This window comes from Glycine soja, chromosome 14, assembly GCF_004193775.1.
Source record: "Glycine soja cultivar W05 chromosome 14, ASM419377v2, whole genome shotgun sequence".
NCBI classification, from domain to species: Eukaryota; Viridiplantae; Streptophyta; class Magnoliopsida; order Fabales; family Fabaceae; genus Glycine; species Glycine soja.
Window position 1 is genome coordinate 8,197,825 of NC_041015.1, and position 17,171 is coordinate 8,214,995.

Genomic DNA, 17,171 nt, shown 5'->3' on the forward strand with positions numbered 1-17,171 from the left:
TTAATTCGAACTGAATGAAATATATAGTGTTTAATTTCAATGCTGAGGTTTTAAAATTTTGACGAAATCAAATCTAATTAGGTATGAATTTTAAATAATTTCTATAAAAATCAATAAATTTATTTATACATGTTAAATTTGAACTCGGCAACAACATAACAAAATTTTATACTGTTTTTGACTGAATTAATGGTGTACAAGACTATTTTTTTCATGAACAAATATTTATTCAAAGAAAATTGTTTATGTATTGAATGATGTAAAATACTTTTATATTTGTAACTCATAATAATTGTTTATCTGTGATGAGACTCTTGATAGGAGTATGGGTTTAAGTAAGTTGCTATTTAAGTCCAAAGTTTGAAAAGTTTATAGTAGGAGAGGAAAAAAGGGACAAAATAGGAATGATAATTATACAGTTAGTGGGGTGTGTGTGACTCGTGTGAGAATTTGGTTACATGGGAAAGGAAGAAGAGTGAGGAGCATTTTTTTTTTGTAATCATTTGTTTGTCTTTTTGGACAGAGAATTTAATTTTCTCTGTAAGGAGCAGTGCTCTAGTGTAAGGGAAGACTTTATTCCTTGGAGTTATTTTTCTTTATCAAATAATACATCACACACCTTTTCATTCATCTTATTTCTTTAGTATATTCTTTTTACCGTTACGTGGTGTCTTATCAATTTGGTCCAACCTGCTGGATCCTTGTGAGGGCATTTTTCATCACACCCACTAAGCCAGCCTTTTGAAATTGCGGATGCCACCAAAGGAAATGGAAGCCAAGGTTGCAACTCTAGAGAACGAGGTCGTGAGCATCAAGGATGTTCTCCAAGTGCTCAACCTCAAGGTTGACGTGAATCAAGAGAAGTTGATCGTATTACTAACTAAAAGAACAGAAGACGTTGGTGGAGACACGTTAGGGGTGAAGACCACGTCGGAGACGATGACCGAAAACTCCAAAATAACGGGTTGAAGAAACTTCAAGGAGAGCCCCTGGATGAGTTCCACCAATTGGTCAAGAAGGTGGAATTACTGTTGGTCAATAGCGATGACCCTGCGGGATGGATAACATGAGCAGAGGTGTACTTCTAAGTGCAAGAAACCAGTCTTGATGTTCTTGCACAGTTGTGTATGGAGGGCCACACGTTGCATTTTTTAAATCGTTGCTAGATGAGAATGTCAAATTAACATGGGAGCAGCTCAAAGTGGAGTTGATTAAGCACTATGGAGGAATCATAGAGGGTGACATGGTTGAGAAGCTTGCGAGCCTATAACAACTAGGCTCGGTGGAGGAGTACATTCAGGAGTTCAAACACTTGACTTCTCAAGTTAAACGTCTTCGTGATGAACAATTTGCAGGCTATTTAATCCATGGTTTGAAGGAAGGTATAAAGGGGAGAGTGCATAGTATGCGAGCTTTAGGACTGCTATCGAGGTCGAGGTTGCTGAATGTGGAACGCGCAGTGGAGTACAAGCTACAAGTACAACGAGGAAGTACACTATGGAGCAGTGGGGCTCAAAACCATTTCGGATCGGATTCCTATCATCGCTCCAGTTCATATTATTCGTTTGGCCCAAATGCAATGGGCCGCATCAGTAACAGTGAGTGGAAGCCTACTCGAGAGAGCAAGGAAATGCATGACAATAGGCATAATAGGCCTAGGCATGAGGACTGAAAAAGGGGGCACACAAGGATATGGTGTGTCATCTTCCATACCAAGAACTGTTGGAACACCGACAAAAGGGGTTGTGTTTCAAATGTGGTGGTCCTTTTAATCCCTGAAACCATCAATGTCCAGATCACCATCTCAAGCTTCTGGTAATTGATGAAGATGCTAAGGAGGAGAGCGAGGTGAGTTAGTATGATGGGGTATTTAGGGTTGATTAACAACAAGCAATGACACCCTTGAACTATGAAACTGCGAGGATTGGTGAAAGGGGTACCCTTTCTGATTCTCGTGGATAGAAGGGCGACCCATAACTTCATTTCCAAGACGATGGTGTCGACCATTAGGTGAGGTGTGGAGGATACTAGACCCATGACCATTAAGCTAAGAGATGGTTACATGGCGGTGGTGCAAGGGCATTGTTGAGGATTGGAGATAGTCATGGGTGATGTTTCTATCAAGGTAGATGCATTATTGTTCGAATTGAAGGGAATTGATATGGTCCTTGGTATGGCATGGCTGGCTTCTCTGGGAGGAATATGGGTTGACTGGAAATAACAAGTCATGAAATTCCAGTTGGCTGAGAATTGGGTGGAGCTGAGAGAGGAACTTTCACAAAACATAACCCAAGATGTTTTGCAAAGTTTTTTCAATGAACCAAAATGAGTAGTACTTGGATTGTTTCTGGCAGGAGAAATGCAAGCACCTAAATCTGAGAAAGGATGCAGTGAGTTGTAGGAGAAGGAATTTGAGGCTCTACTTAAACGATATGAGCAAGTTTTTTAGGAACCTCAAGGTCTTCCTCCTGAGCGAAAAAAAGAGCATGCCACCGTTTTGTTGGTGGGCCAGGGCCCTATAAATGTGAGACTTTATCGTTATCCGCATCACCAGAAAAATGAGAGTGAGAAGCATGTGAAAGAAATGCTCAATATTGGAATCATCAAGCCCAGCCAAAGCGCCTTTTCTAGTCCTGTGATTTTGGTAAAGAAAAAAGATGTTGCGTGGAGGATGTGTGTGGACTATCATGCTATCAACAAGGTAACAATACCTGATAAATTCCCAATCCCAATAATTGATGAATTATTAGATGAACTACATGGGGCTTATTTCTTTTCTAAATTGGACCTTAAATCGGGTTATCACCAAGTGCGGGTTAGGCTTGAAGATATACATAAAAACCCTTTTAGAACCCATGAGGGTCACTTCGAATACTTAGTGATGCCTTTTGGTTTAATGAATGCCCCTTCTACTTTTCAATCGTTGATGAATGAGGTTTTTAGAGGATTGTTGAGAAAGTGTGTATTGGTGTTCTTCGATGACATTCTAGTCTACAACTCAGATTGGAATACCCACATGACACATTTGGCAACTGTCTTAGAAATCTTGTAGGTTCATCAATTGGTGGCTAATAAAAAGAAATCTTTCTTTGCCCAAAAGTCTGTGGAGTATTTAGGCCACATTATTTCCAAGAATGGGGTAGCAATGGATCCCAATAAGGTTGCTAGTGTGCTGCAATGGCCTATCCCAAAAACTGTAAAAGGGGTTTGTGGTTTTTTAGGATTAGCAGGGTACTATCGAAAATTTATTAAGGATTATGGCAAGGTGGCAAAACCCCTGACTGACCTCACAAAAAAGGAGGGTTTCAAGTGGAATGAGGCGGCCCAAAAGGCTTTTGAGTTGCTGAAATAGAAGATGGCCACCACACCTGTCTTAGCATTGTCTGATTTCACTAAGGAGTTTGTCATAGAAAATGATGCATCAAGTTTGGGACTAGGAGCTATTTTGATGCAAGGAGGTAAACCCATCACCTATTTCAGCAAGGCCCTTAGCGAAAAAAATCTGATCAAATCAGCTTATGAGAAAGAATTAATGGTTGTTGCTTTGGCCATCTAGCATTAAAGGCCATACCTATTAGGTAGAAAGTTTCGTAGTGTGCATCAATCAGAAAAGCTTAAGATAGTTGCTTCTACAGCAAATTATTACTTCAGATAAGTAGAATTAGGCTGTCAAACTGCTAGGTTATTACTTTGATCTTGTGTACAAACCAGGCCTTGAAAATAAAGGAGAATATGCGTTATCCCGCATGTATGAAGAGGGTCATTTCCAGAGTTTAGTTCACTGCCCAACATGGTTGGAGTGCGACAAAATCATTAACGAGGTTCATAAAGATGACAAATTAAAGCCCATTATTGTTGCATTACAACAAGGGACAAAGACAAAAAAATGATTCTCTTATAGTAATGATGTATTGTTGTACCAGGGCAGATTGGTGATTTTGAAGACATCTCCTTGGATTTCGATGTTGTTGCAAGAATTCCATGCCACTCCTCAAAGAGGCCATTCAGGTTTCTACAAAACATATAGGCACAAGGCTTCAAATTTGTATTGGTAGGTAATGAAGAAGAGTGTGCAACAATTTGTCATGGAATGTGATATTTGCCAAAGACAAAAATACATGGCTACTGCTCCAGGGGGTTTACTCCAACCTCTTAATGTTCCTTACCAAGTATGGTAGGAAATCTCCATGGACTTCATTACGGGTTTGCTAAAAGCCAAGGGATTTAAGGCCATCTTAGTGGTCATTGATAGGTTGTCCAAGTATGCCCACTTTATTCTCCTTAAGCACCCTTATACCGCAAGGGTAGTTGCTGAAATTTTTATTAAGGAAGTGGAGCGACTGCATGGTATCCCTGCATCAATACTCAGTAATAGAGACCCAATTTTCGTAAGTAGTTTTTGGAAAGAGTTGTTTAAATTGCAAGAGACACAGTTGAAGATAAGTATTGCATACCATCCTCAAACAGATGGGCAAACGAAAGTGATTAATCGTTGTTTGGAGACTTTTCTGCGGTATTTTATTTTGGATCTGCCTAAATCATGGTTGCAGTGGCTGTCATGGGTTGAGTTCTGGTACAACACTACTTTCCATATCTCCATAGGCACTACACTGTTTGAGGCAATTTATGGGAGACATTCTCCTAAGTTAATCTATTTTCTACTAGGGGAGGTTAAGGTGGAGGTTGTACGCAGGGAATTACAAGATAGAGATGAAGTACTTAGACAATTGAAGTTTCATTTAGCTAGAGCTCAAGGACAAATGAAAGTTCAAGCGGATAAGAAACGAATTGACCGCAGTTTTGAAGTAGGTGAGTGGGTTTTCTTAAAATTACGACCCCATGGTCAACTGACTATGGTTACTCGCATATGCCCCAAATTGGCCCCTCGGTATTATGGCCCATTTCTAGTGTGTTAGAAAGTGGGTGCAATGGCCTACCGCCTCCAGCTGCCTAAATCTGCTCATATTCATCCTGTTTTTTATATTCCTTTGTTAAAAAAATATGTTGGGGATTATAGAGTTGAGGATGAGCTTCCTATTGAGTTAGGGGGAGACCAACTATCCTATGTTCAGCCTATTGCAGTTTAGGTTGCTAAGACCATTTCCAAACAAGGAGAAACTGTTAATAAGTTGTTAGTTCAGTGGAAAGGGAAATCGATTGAGGAGGCCACTTGGGAAGAAGAGTTTGTTATTCGAAGCCAGTTTCCTGAGTTCAAACTTGAGGACAAGTTTGCTATTCAAGGGGGAGGCAATGATGAGGCTCTAGATAAGAGTATGGGCTCAAGTAAGTTGCTGCCTGAGCCCAAAGTTTGGAAAGTTTATACTAGGAGAGGAAAAAAAGGGACAAAATAAGAATGATCATGTTTAGGCAGATAGTGGGATGTGCGTGTGACTCATGTGTGAGAATTCGATTATATGGGAAAAAAGAGAGAAAGTGAGGGGGATTTTTTTGGGTAATCATTTGTTTGTCTTTTTGGGCAGAGAATTCCGTTTTCTCTGTAAGGAGTAGTGCTCTGGTATAAAGGAAGACTTCATTCCTTGTAGTTTCTTTTCTTTAACAAATAATACATCATACACCTTTTCATTCATCCTATTTCTCTAGTATATTCTATGTACTATTACATTGTGTCTTATCAATGTGATTTTTTTTATAAATATTAATTTACTATTTTTGGGTCCTAATATTTATTAGCATGTCATAAAACTCTAAAATGAATGTTATTTATCTATAGAATGTAAATAAATCTAGGAAAAAAATGTAAATAAAAAAAAAGAGTAAGTCATACTAATATCTTTTGAGATTTTGACAAATTTCTTTTAATACTCTTTTTTTTTTTCAATTTATACTAACCTCTTTAGTTGTTTTTTTGACATAAATTATGTTACCTCATTTCATGCATGATCAAATGGTAAATACAATTAGAAATTCGTTAAAAAAACTGAGTCTAACAAAACCTGTTGCCGCTCTTGCTAAAGTGATTTGCAACATTAACTTGCCCCTTTACAAACTGTACTCTTTAGTTTGGATATTGGGAGAGCAAGTGCTTACATTGAAGAATAACATAACACAATTTAGATTTGTCTTTGTCAAAACTATCAATATTATATACAATCACCTTGCAATCCATTTTAAAAATGACCTGAGTATTTCCTCTTTCTGTCAACCATTTCAGTGCTTTCAACAAGCCAACAAGTGGATTCATGGAATGCAACATCAATATTGCATTTCATGAAGCTGATTGGGGGGCTGCTCAGTTATATAGTTAGGCCCAGGAGTGTGGAGAACAAACCTCTTATCCACTGAAGTTGTTGTTTGTGCCCAGTCACAAAAGGAAGTGTTCACCTCTGAAAACAATGTGGTAAGGTGTGCTGTTTTTACCTTGCCACAAAGATTCGTTCCTATTTCTCCAAATGCTCCAAAAGATTGTGGCAAAGTTAGCTTGTTGAGCCTGCTGCAAAGAACTAAGAACTGAGAACACAATGTCCTTCATCGAATCAACTGACTCAATGACATTTGATATAGGGTTCCACGGATCCATTTGTTGCCAACAACATATACTGGGTTCACAACAAAAGAATAACTGAGAAGTTTCGATGTCAGCCTCTCATTGTGAGCAAATAGAGGGACAATACATACCTTTATCTTTTAGCCGCGTTCTAGAGGGAATGGTATCCTGACATAGCCTCCAAACAAACAATTTAACCCTTAGTGAAGCCTACAATTTTCAAATTATTATCCAATCTCATGGAGTATAATAAGGACTTGAATCAATCACTTTGATCTCTTTGGTTGTTTAAAAAACATCAACTTTATGCTTTTATAAAAGAGGTTATAAACATTAGAAAAGTAGGAAATTTATGTGTAATTTCAAAAAATCTTAGAAAACATTTACTTAATTTATTAAAAAAATTATCAAAAATTGTATTACTAGCATTTTTATCTTCCGACTAATTAAGCACCATACAACCCTGGACTAATGACTAACATGAAGCTTCGAAGCCCTAAATGCTTTCAAATGGTGAAGCAAATTCCTATAAACAAACACATTTTTTGATTATTTCCAGACATATAACATATATTTTCAACTATTTTTAATAGTCAATTAAACATATTTTTTATAATATATTCGAGAATAATATTTTTATATTTTATTTCTAGAAATAATAATTTCGAGACTAAAAAGATTGTGCCGTGAAATAAAAACCCGCGTACAGTTATAACAGCTACAAAACCCCTGACAAGTGAAAGGCAAGCCTCACTGACTCTGCTTCGTATTCAATTTAATTCGCACAAAACAAATCTGTAGCTTGCAAGGTGTAAACTTTATGTCATTATTAAACGAATTCTCTTACTATAGTCAAGACAACTTAATTAATAACCTCTACTCTTGAACCCGTGCATGCGCACATGTCGTTATATTTCGTGTTTTTTTCATCAAGAAAAATATATAAATATCTTAAAAACATTTTCCTCCTGAAAAACATTTTCCTTCATCAAAAATAATTTAAGAATTATACCATTGCAGATTTCTTCCTAAAATTAATCGATAAGTATCTTAAAAATATAAATAAAAGCCTCGTTTTTTTGGCCCACTATTAAAAATAATTTTTATAATGATTGCAATATAAATAAAAGCCTCATTATTAATTTTTATAAAAAATTATGTATATATTAAAAATATTATTTAAGAAAATTAGTAAGTACCACAGTAAAAATAAAATAAAATTATATACAATGATTTATATTTTTCTACAGCTGTAAAAAAAATAGGAAGAAAATACATAAAATTAAAGTATGTAATAGTAACTTATAACAATAGATGATGTAATAGATGATGTAATAAAAACGGAGATAAAAAAATAGTATTATAACAATTATTTTATAAATAATATAAAAGCATTTGTATTTAACTAATCCCAACTACTTTTTATTCTATCCTTCTACCATAACATATTCTAAGTCACATAAATAGAGATGTATTGAAAAAAAATAGTATTATAACAATTATTATATAAATAATTTTCAAAATCCTCTCTTGATAGGGAATTAATTAACAGAGATGTATTGAAATTCAAGCAGAACAACTGATTAAATTAATACCACATTAGCATCCAAGGGTGGTGGATAATTTTCATTTAAAGTGTCTATCCAACTGAAGATCATGTTATGGTAACCATATGGTTTTCCTGCCATGCTCAGTGCATACTCCCTTGCGGCAGTCTCATTAAAGCTGGCACACAAAGCAGGGTGTAATGGAAGCAGAGCAATATGGGGATTGGAATCATCTTTATCCAGTTCAAAGTCCCACCACTCTTCCCATGGTATCACAACTATTATATCTTCTTCCTGCAAACAAAAGGTGAGGAAGAAAATAAAATGCTAGCAACTTGATCCCAAATGACGCTGTAGAGTTGACAAACCACTATACATTTACCATCATTTCTCAAACAATCAAACTACCATGATGAATTAACATGATAAATACCATGATAAATCTATGTATGTTAACATGATAAATACCATGCACTAATTTGCGATCACAATTTCAAATTGAATCTGAGAGCATAATCTTGCTATTATGATGATAAAATGGTAAACTTAAGGAACTTAAAACAATTCTTCATAAACTATATCAAAACCTTAGCATTGCATAGGATTCTAGAAATGCTAATTTTTTTAAATTTAAGGAGTGAAAGCATACATGATCGCAAAGTAAAGCTGAAATTCAGCTATGAGAAAACTCAGTTAAATTTAGCTATGAGAAAACCCCCAGTATGCTTCTGCAGTTACAATTCTGGCTAATGGCCTAAATTATATATAAAAAAGGCTTAATTAAATATGTGAATTCCAATTTAATGAGTATAAACAATTGCACCACATTTCAATTCATACACCGTTGAATTATCCCTTGATTCTGCATATTATATACTTACACAATTGACTAAAGAAATATTGTCACTTTGCTTCTCCTTCTTGGTACTAGAACTCTTCTCCTTTAAGGATTTCAATTTGTTTTTTATAGCGGCAATTTTTGCACTACGACTTGCTAGGAATGAGAAATAACATACAAACTTAGGGTCTAATTAAATCATAAGGATCATCATGCATATTTAATTCTCCCCAACACGTAGTTAATCCAGGTAATAGACTTTGTATTTCCTTGTTGTTGGATCTTACCACAAAATCATAACAATTTCATGGAGAAATTTAAGTGCAGAAATGAAGATTATGTATTGTATTCAACCATACCTGCTTGTTTTGACAGTTGATCCAGTGTCATTTATCTTCCTCTCAGTAGCAATTATTGCTGCCATTGTTTTATCTGAAACTTGAAGCCTCTGATCCACAAACTTGACTTTCTGGTTCATTGCAACAATGCTTACTATCAATTTCTTCGTCAGTCCAACTCTCTTGTCAGAAGAAATGACATTTGTTCATTGCATCTTGTGCTCTACTAAGGTAGATTCTTCTATTGGTGGGGCTGGCTTTCCCCTCCTGAAAGAGAAATAATATAGCAGACCATGAGCTCAATCAGGAAAACAAAATCAAAAGAATGCACTACTTAAGACTATAAGCATGTGAAGCAGGATTGACACAATGGCAAAAAGCCCTACAAAGTAGTTAAGATTGTTATTGACATTACTTGCTTAAAACAAAATATCATGATTGAAACTTCCTTTTTTTTAACAGTTTTGAGAATTGCAATGCTAAAGTAATAATCCAATATATTGAAAACACACTAAAATTTACTAACAAAGCCATGAGTATAATAAAAATAATTTTAAGTACTTTTTAGCCAACTGCAAATGCCTATGAAGAAGGAACAATTTTAGGGTTCTTCAGAACCGGGTCCTGCATGACCCAAACCACTTTGGTGTGTAGCCACTTGCACCAAAATCACATGGTTTCTGTGTGATTCCTGCTAATAGGGAAATATTTAACATTGGTCTTGTCCAGTAGTTACTTACATAAAACTTAATCATGTATGCCCAGAATATTTGTTTTTCAGGTGTATGCATCAACCATCATGACAAATGTTTATAATTTGTAGTTTATAATCAGTGGCACATATGGTCAAAGAAAGTGAAAAAAAATCTGAAATTGAATAGAAATCCTAATCCATAAACTAAGCAGCACATTGAATGTCAAAGCAAGAGGACCAAACAATATTTGCATACATCAACTTACAATGTAGAGTGAGAGCAGAGAGGTAACAATTGCAATATAAATTTCTTAAAAATCATATAATTTTATCAATCTTAAGGAATTTCACTTATAATTTTATAATTTCTTAATAAATTATCATCAAAAGTGAATAATCTATTCAAAATATATTATTAGCACTCCAAACCTTGTATAACACATCTTTGAGAAGAAAGAATGAGTTTATAATATATCTTAACCTCAAATAGAAGATTAATTTAGTAAAGTAACCCGCTAAAAAAACTAAAGCTTGTAAAAAACTTTAGAACTAAAGATGATTATAGTGATTACCAAAATCAAGAAACCCTCATAGTTCCAACAAGAAGCCTAAAATCTTACTTACAAGAAATTAAATCTCTATCCGAAAACAAATGAAAACACAAAAACAATCAAATCAATACAACTTATCACTACATGAAACATAAAGAGAACGCAGAATGCAATTAATTTTATCCAAAACACCAAGAAACAGATTCAGAAAGAAAGGAGAAGGACTAATTCTTACAAATTCAACTAAAATCTCTTTCTCCCTCACACAAGTTATATCTAAGTACTTCTCCTATTTCCTAGCTTCAACCGACACAAGTCTTGAACTATGAATTTCAAAAGCAGGTCCTCTCTTCGCCACAGCGTAGCTTCTACTCCTCGGATACGGATCCGTCACAAAAGCAACACCTCCTTCGGAATCATAGGGTTTATCCTCGTCAATCCTCGCCATCCCAACACTGCTGGACTTAGGCAAATTGTTACCTTTCAAAGAGTTCGCATGCTGTTGCTGTTTGAGAACCAAATCCATGTCGATTCGATTCGCCAAGGTTCTCGCGGACGCGGCTCTGAGAAGCTCCGCGTAGTCCTCGCTGACAACCTCGTACCTCGTTGTTGTCGAGGTGGCCACGCTGTGGCTCCTCGAGAACCTTCCGGCGCCTTCCGTGGGGTCGCCGCCGCCGTAGTAGCTCACGTGCTGGCCGCAGTTCGTAATGCTCCGCACGTACATGTCACGTGCTTTTCCCAGTGCTCTGATTGGCGATGCCATGATTCGAACTAACTTGTTCTGGCTCTGCTTTTTGCACCTCATGATCGATGGCGGTTAGTTAACACTTGACACTTGATAATTCACTGATGAAATGAAGGAAGGATTCAGGATTGGAATATGAATGATTGAATATTGAATATTGAAGTGAATGTGAATCCCCTATGTGGGTTGATATATATAAAGATGTGTAGGAAACTATGAGCAGAGGTTGGCTTTCTCATAGCACACTGGATTTGGGAAGACTATATGATTATGATTATTATTAAAGATAAGAATGAAACCGTGGAGCCAACGCGTTACCTTATTACCGAAGTGTACTATGTGGTATTATTAGTTTAATCCATTTGTTGAAAATTGAATAAATGTAATAAATAAATAAAAAGAATTAGAGATAAGTTAGATTAGAAGGGCATTGACTGTTTTCAGTTCAAACATGATTTTTTTTTTGCCCTATGTAATGATAGGGAAAAACACAAAGCAGGCATGCTCTCTCCTACCTAGGATTGATAACTGATTACTATATTATTATTCTTGATATAATATAAGTCATATTATTGACCATTTTTATTTTGAATCCATCACTCTAATCAATTCAGTACTGAATTGCGGTTAGGTAACGACAGAATTATAATACTAAAGAATTAAATATTATAGTATCTTTTTGAAAGTTGAATATTATATTTACATTTATTTATTTAGTATATAATTGATATACTATGTATTTAGTGTTTTTATATAATTAATCTAAGATATCCTTAATATTTCATATAAGATTTTTTTATTTAAGTGTACTTATTTATTTTATATTAATATATATATAATTAACCTTTTATTTATTTTTTTAATTATTGTTTTAAATTTAGAATATACTAAATTATAAAATATTGCGGGGGAGATTTTTAATTTCCTTGAATACAATTTAAATTATGACTTTATTAATTAAATTAACTAACTTGATTATTTTTATTGATACTGATATTCATTTTGGGTATAGTTTAGTTTATTGACTTGAGCATAAAGTTTTCATTAGAGGTATTACTTTACTTGAAAATGAGCCGCTATTATGAAAGAGAAATTAATTGGGTTTCAAATAAAAGTCTTAAATACCTTTTAGTTATATATATAAAAAAGATATTTATTTCTTATATACAACATACCAATTTTAGTATAACTTAACAAAAAAATCTCATTTTAACTGGTATAGAAAATAAGTGAACATCTAATCAGTAAGTTTTGTAATAAATTAAGAATATAAAATGGAATTAACAATAAATATATTAGAAAGTAATGCTTTTCATCATTAAAACAAAAAAAATTGACTTATTTTTTTCTAGGAACAAGGTATTCCAAAGTCGAAGCCATAAGACTAACTTTCCAAATGTAAAAATTATTAAAGTGAGTTTTGTATCTTCCAATAAAATTATTTTTATATGCACTAATAGAAAAACCAACTTCTATCAACATGCTAAAAAAACTCAATCATCTACCAACTTAACCTTATTTCATAGCTCGGAGAGGGAGTACTCCTTTTGCATCAAGCTTTTTGTATTTTATTTTCTTCTTTTTGGATTCTATATTCTTATAATAAGAAAAAGGAACTACTTTAGGAAATGGGGATGGAAGGTGCAGCTAAAGGCTGCATCAAGCTTTCTGTGTTTTGTTTTCTCTTCCCATTAATAATTCTGGTGAGTATAGAAGTTATACAACATTAATGCATGGAAGAGAGGTTACTATCTGTGAAGTAGTAACGTAATACTCATCATGTTTATATAATGTTACTATCTGTGAAGATTTTGTCTTTCCGAGCCAAATACCATCGTGTGATCTATGTTGTTGTACTCATCTAATGGAATAAGGCTTCATTGTTGTTATTAACAATGGAAAAGTTTCAACTACAGTACAATTAGAACATTTCTGTACATCTTTGTATCTAACCAAGACAGGTGACAATCAATATTAGGGGGCAGTATACACATTCAATTCATTGATACAAATACCCAAATTCTCTACATCTGATTGAAAGTTTATAGCTAAGTCACAGATTAACTTTTGGAAATAGAATGCAGCATTTGCATCAGAATCAAAAGTTACAAAAAACAACAAAAAGTTGCAGCTATCCTCATTCCTCATACACTAAGGACCGGATCAGAACAATAAACAAACGAATCAAGACCAAATAAAATAGAGATTACAATATGATAAAAGTTCCACAAAAATTGAACATACCTCCCAAAATCAAGCCATGTTCATAGAAATGAAAAAAAAAACACCAAAGAGATGAACAGGTTACAATAATTTTAGCTCATGAATCATGGCGTTCACCAAAGAGCACTATAGGAAATGCATCGAAGAGAGGTTCAACGAATTGTTGACTCTTGTAATAACGCCTAGTAGACATTTTTACAAATAATTTACGTGCAACAAAATTACTAATATGAAACAAGACACGACTTGGTGAAAAAACAAGTTATCACCAATGGTAAGTTCAAGACTTTTCACACCATGTCATACCACAAACAAATGGGACCAATGTCCATTGTCTCATTCTCTATGTGTGATAGCACAAACAAGATTAAAAGAAATGTACCTCTATGACAATGCACAGACCACGCACCGAGTAGCGTGACGAGGGAGGCAGGAGAGTGATTGATCGACTGAGGGAGGAGAATGGTCCAATGAGGGAGGAGAGTGATCGAGTGAGGGTCGACAAATCGAGTGCGAGTGCAAGCGATAGAGGTAGGCACACAGATGGTAAACGAAGTACGACCTAGAGTGCGCGGGAGGGAAAAAAAAGGTTGATAAAACGACAACGGTCTTATACATAAGACCATCTTCGTTTTCAACAAACATAATTATGACATTGTCACCGAGACACAATCTAAGACGGGTCCATACAATCGTTTTTCATTCTTCCAATTACAAAAATATCACCACATAAAAAATTTCAGCTATTTTACAACATTCTTTAATTTTTCAACAATATCGTTATGTATTTTACAAATTTCTCATTTGATTACATAATATCATGTATGAAGCTAGCTAGCTGTGAGTGCAACGTGGCCAAAATGCATAGTTAGGGTTGTAAAGTCATTTTCACAACGGGTAAATATATATTCTATATTGAGCCATGAATCTGGAGGTACTCCTTGTATATTGAGGAGGGTGCAAGTAGAAAAATTACACGATATTTGAAACAATAGGAGACAACAGGAATAAGAAGAAAACAACAACTAAATTGGAAATTACGTACTCTTCTAGTAGCATACATACGACTAAGAAGAAACAACACGACTCTAGCTAAAAGACGACATTAGGGTGTTGTCTGGAGGCTTCATGTTTCCAGAAGATCGAAAATAAAAGCTTCCCACATGGGCAACTGCTGACAAAAATGAAGCAGGTTGAACTGGGATTGACCTATTTGTCACACTTTCCTACTAACAACTGAAATCATCACCGACAAATGATGCCTAATAATAATTGTACTACTCAATCTAGAAGAACTTAATATCATTTTTATAGTATAATATATTTTTTTGATTCTTATGATCGATGATTATTATGTTGTTTTAATTCTATTAAGAAATTGTGACAGGATATTTGAAAGATTTATTTTAATTTATCTGGACATTTATATTATGATAACTACTAGTATAAAATATTTATGATTGCTTTGGTTTTAATAAAATCATCTTTGGAATTCATATATAATGATTGTTTTCATAAATTAAAAATAATAGAAATAAGCTTTTAAAGTAATTAAACATTTATTTTAACCAATGACTTCGTTCTTTAATATTTTTAACTATATTAACCTTAATTTAATTATTTAAGAAATGAATTTTTCATAAATATTTTTAAAATATCTATTTAAATAAGTTTGGGTCTCTGGGATGACCTATTTCTAACACTTCTACTGACAACTGAAATTGATCACCGACAAATAATGCCTAAGAATTGTACTACTCAATCTAGAAGAACCTGATATGATTTTAATAAATATACTATATAATTTTTGTTTTTGTACAAATAAATTATGATTACTACGTTGTTTTAATTCTATTCAGAAGATTGCGACACATATTAATTTGGAAAGACTTATTTTATTTTATCTTGACTTTTATATTATAATAATTACATAAAACATTTAATAAGAATTAATTTTCTCTCTATATATATTCTTAATACAAAAAGTTTCATACTATCCACCAATAAAACATTATATATTCTGAGTACAACTTTAAAATAATTATTATAAAAATCAATAAAATTAAAATTATAATATTTTTTACAGGATGACAGTGAAACTCTCTCTATATATATATATACACTCAAATATTTATGATTTTTTTAATAAAATCATCATTGAAATTTATTTAATGATTGTTTTCATAAATTAAAAATGAAAAATAATAGAGGCAAGCTTTTAAAATAATTAAACACTATTTATTTTAATTCATCGCTTTGCTCTTTAATATTTTTAACTGTGTATTAGCCTTTAATTTATTTTCAAAACGATAAATGCTCGTATTTTTTACATAAATATTTTAAAAATATCTATTTAAAATTTAAATTATATCTAATGTAGTTTGTCGATATAATAAAACTTTAATAATAAACCTATTCGATATATCTATCACTCGCATCGCATGCCAAATATCTTTTCATTTGGGTAGAAAAGTTGCTAATATTTAACACCCTAAATAATATGTGAAACTTGGAAAATAATAATAAAAACCACTAGCAACACGCGAATTTGGCCCATCTCACCTATTATATTATGTGGATCAAACAAAACTCACAGCTAAATAATGCTGTGTTTGTTACTTTCACGTAAATATCGTCACCCTCCTACTCTTGCTGGTTTTGATTTTCCGACACGTGAAAGTCGAAATGAAAGTTTCAAAATTCTTCGGAGGCAAAATAATTATAAGCAAAAGACAAGACACATTGGTCAGAGTCAAGCACTGCGTGATTTCAATTTAATTAATATTCTTTTTTAAGTATACGATAATACCCAATAAGCCAAAAATTGGATGACAATTCAACAACGATCTCTTTATCCTTCTCAAGAATATCGAGAAGCCATAATATTCTGGTCAGCTAACACCACATGCATATTATTGACCATTATATTGTGTATTCATCGGCAGTGGACGAAACGATTAAATGAGTGTATTTTTTTAAATTATTAAATTAGGCAAAATTTAAATTAATATTAAAAAGGGATAAGTTTTATAATATCACATGACTTCTAAATAAAAAATTGTAAACTGTTGTTATTTTTCTATTAAAGTCATAAAAAATTATATTTTTTATTTTTTTATACGACTTCAAAGTCATAAGTATTTTAATTTTTTAATATATTTTTATTAAAAGTCATAAATTATCTATTAACAAATTTATGTTTTTTTTCATTTTAGTTTTATTTAATATTTTTATATTTTTTTCTTAATTTTAAGGATTATTATTTGTTTTGTAAATTAGAAAAATAATACAAAAGACTTAAATTTAAATAAAAATATTAAATGTATTATATATATATATATATATTTGTTTAAGAAAAATATTAAAATTTTTTGTTACTAATATTAACTTAAAATTTATCAAATAATATTAAATTCTTTTTAAATTTTTATAATTAATTTTTAGAGTTATCATTAAGTAAATTAATAATTCTATGTAGTATTATTAATTAATTTTATTTGATAATTTATTTTAATATTGGCAACAGAAAATAGTTTAGTGGTAGAAGTAGTCGTCAAAATAAAAATAATATAATTCATTAATATAAAATAAACAAGACAAATTAAACACAAGCATAAAATTAAAAAGTAAAAATAATATTAGTCGTCAACTTGATTGTATGTACAGTTACTATGATTATGTCATTCAGTTCTATATAACGAGTATTTCTTCGGTCTATTTGAAATTAGTT

The 17,171-nt window shown here is 32.9% G+C and overlaps 1 protein-coding gene across 1 annotated transcript; it reads right to left on the reverse strand.

Moving 5' to 3' along the window:
- Nucleotides 1-8,064: 8,064 nt before the first annotated feature.
- On the reverse strand, nt 8,065-11,481 carry LOC114383349. The gene is made up of 3 exons (XM_028343009.1): nt 10,709-11,481; nt 9,250-9,495; nt 8,065-8,346 (listed from the first exon to the last, which is right to left on the reverse strand). The coding sequence occupies exon 1, from the start codon at nt 11,276-11,278 to the stop codon at nt 10,763-10,765; it is 516 nt and encodes a 171-aa protein (XP_028198810.1). The 5' UTR covers nt 11,279-11,481; the 3' UTR covers nt 8,065-8,346; nt 9,250-9,495; nt 10,709-10,762.
- Between the last annotated feature and the right edge of the window lie 5,690 nt (nt 11,482-17,171).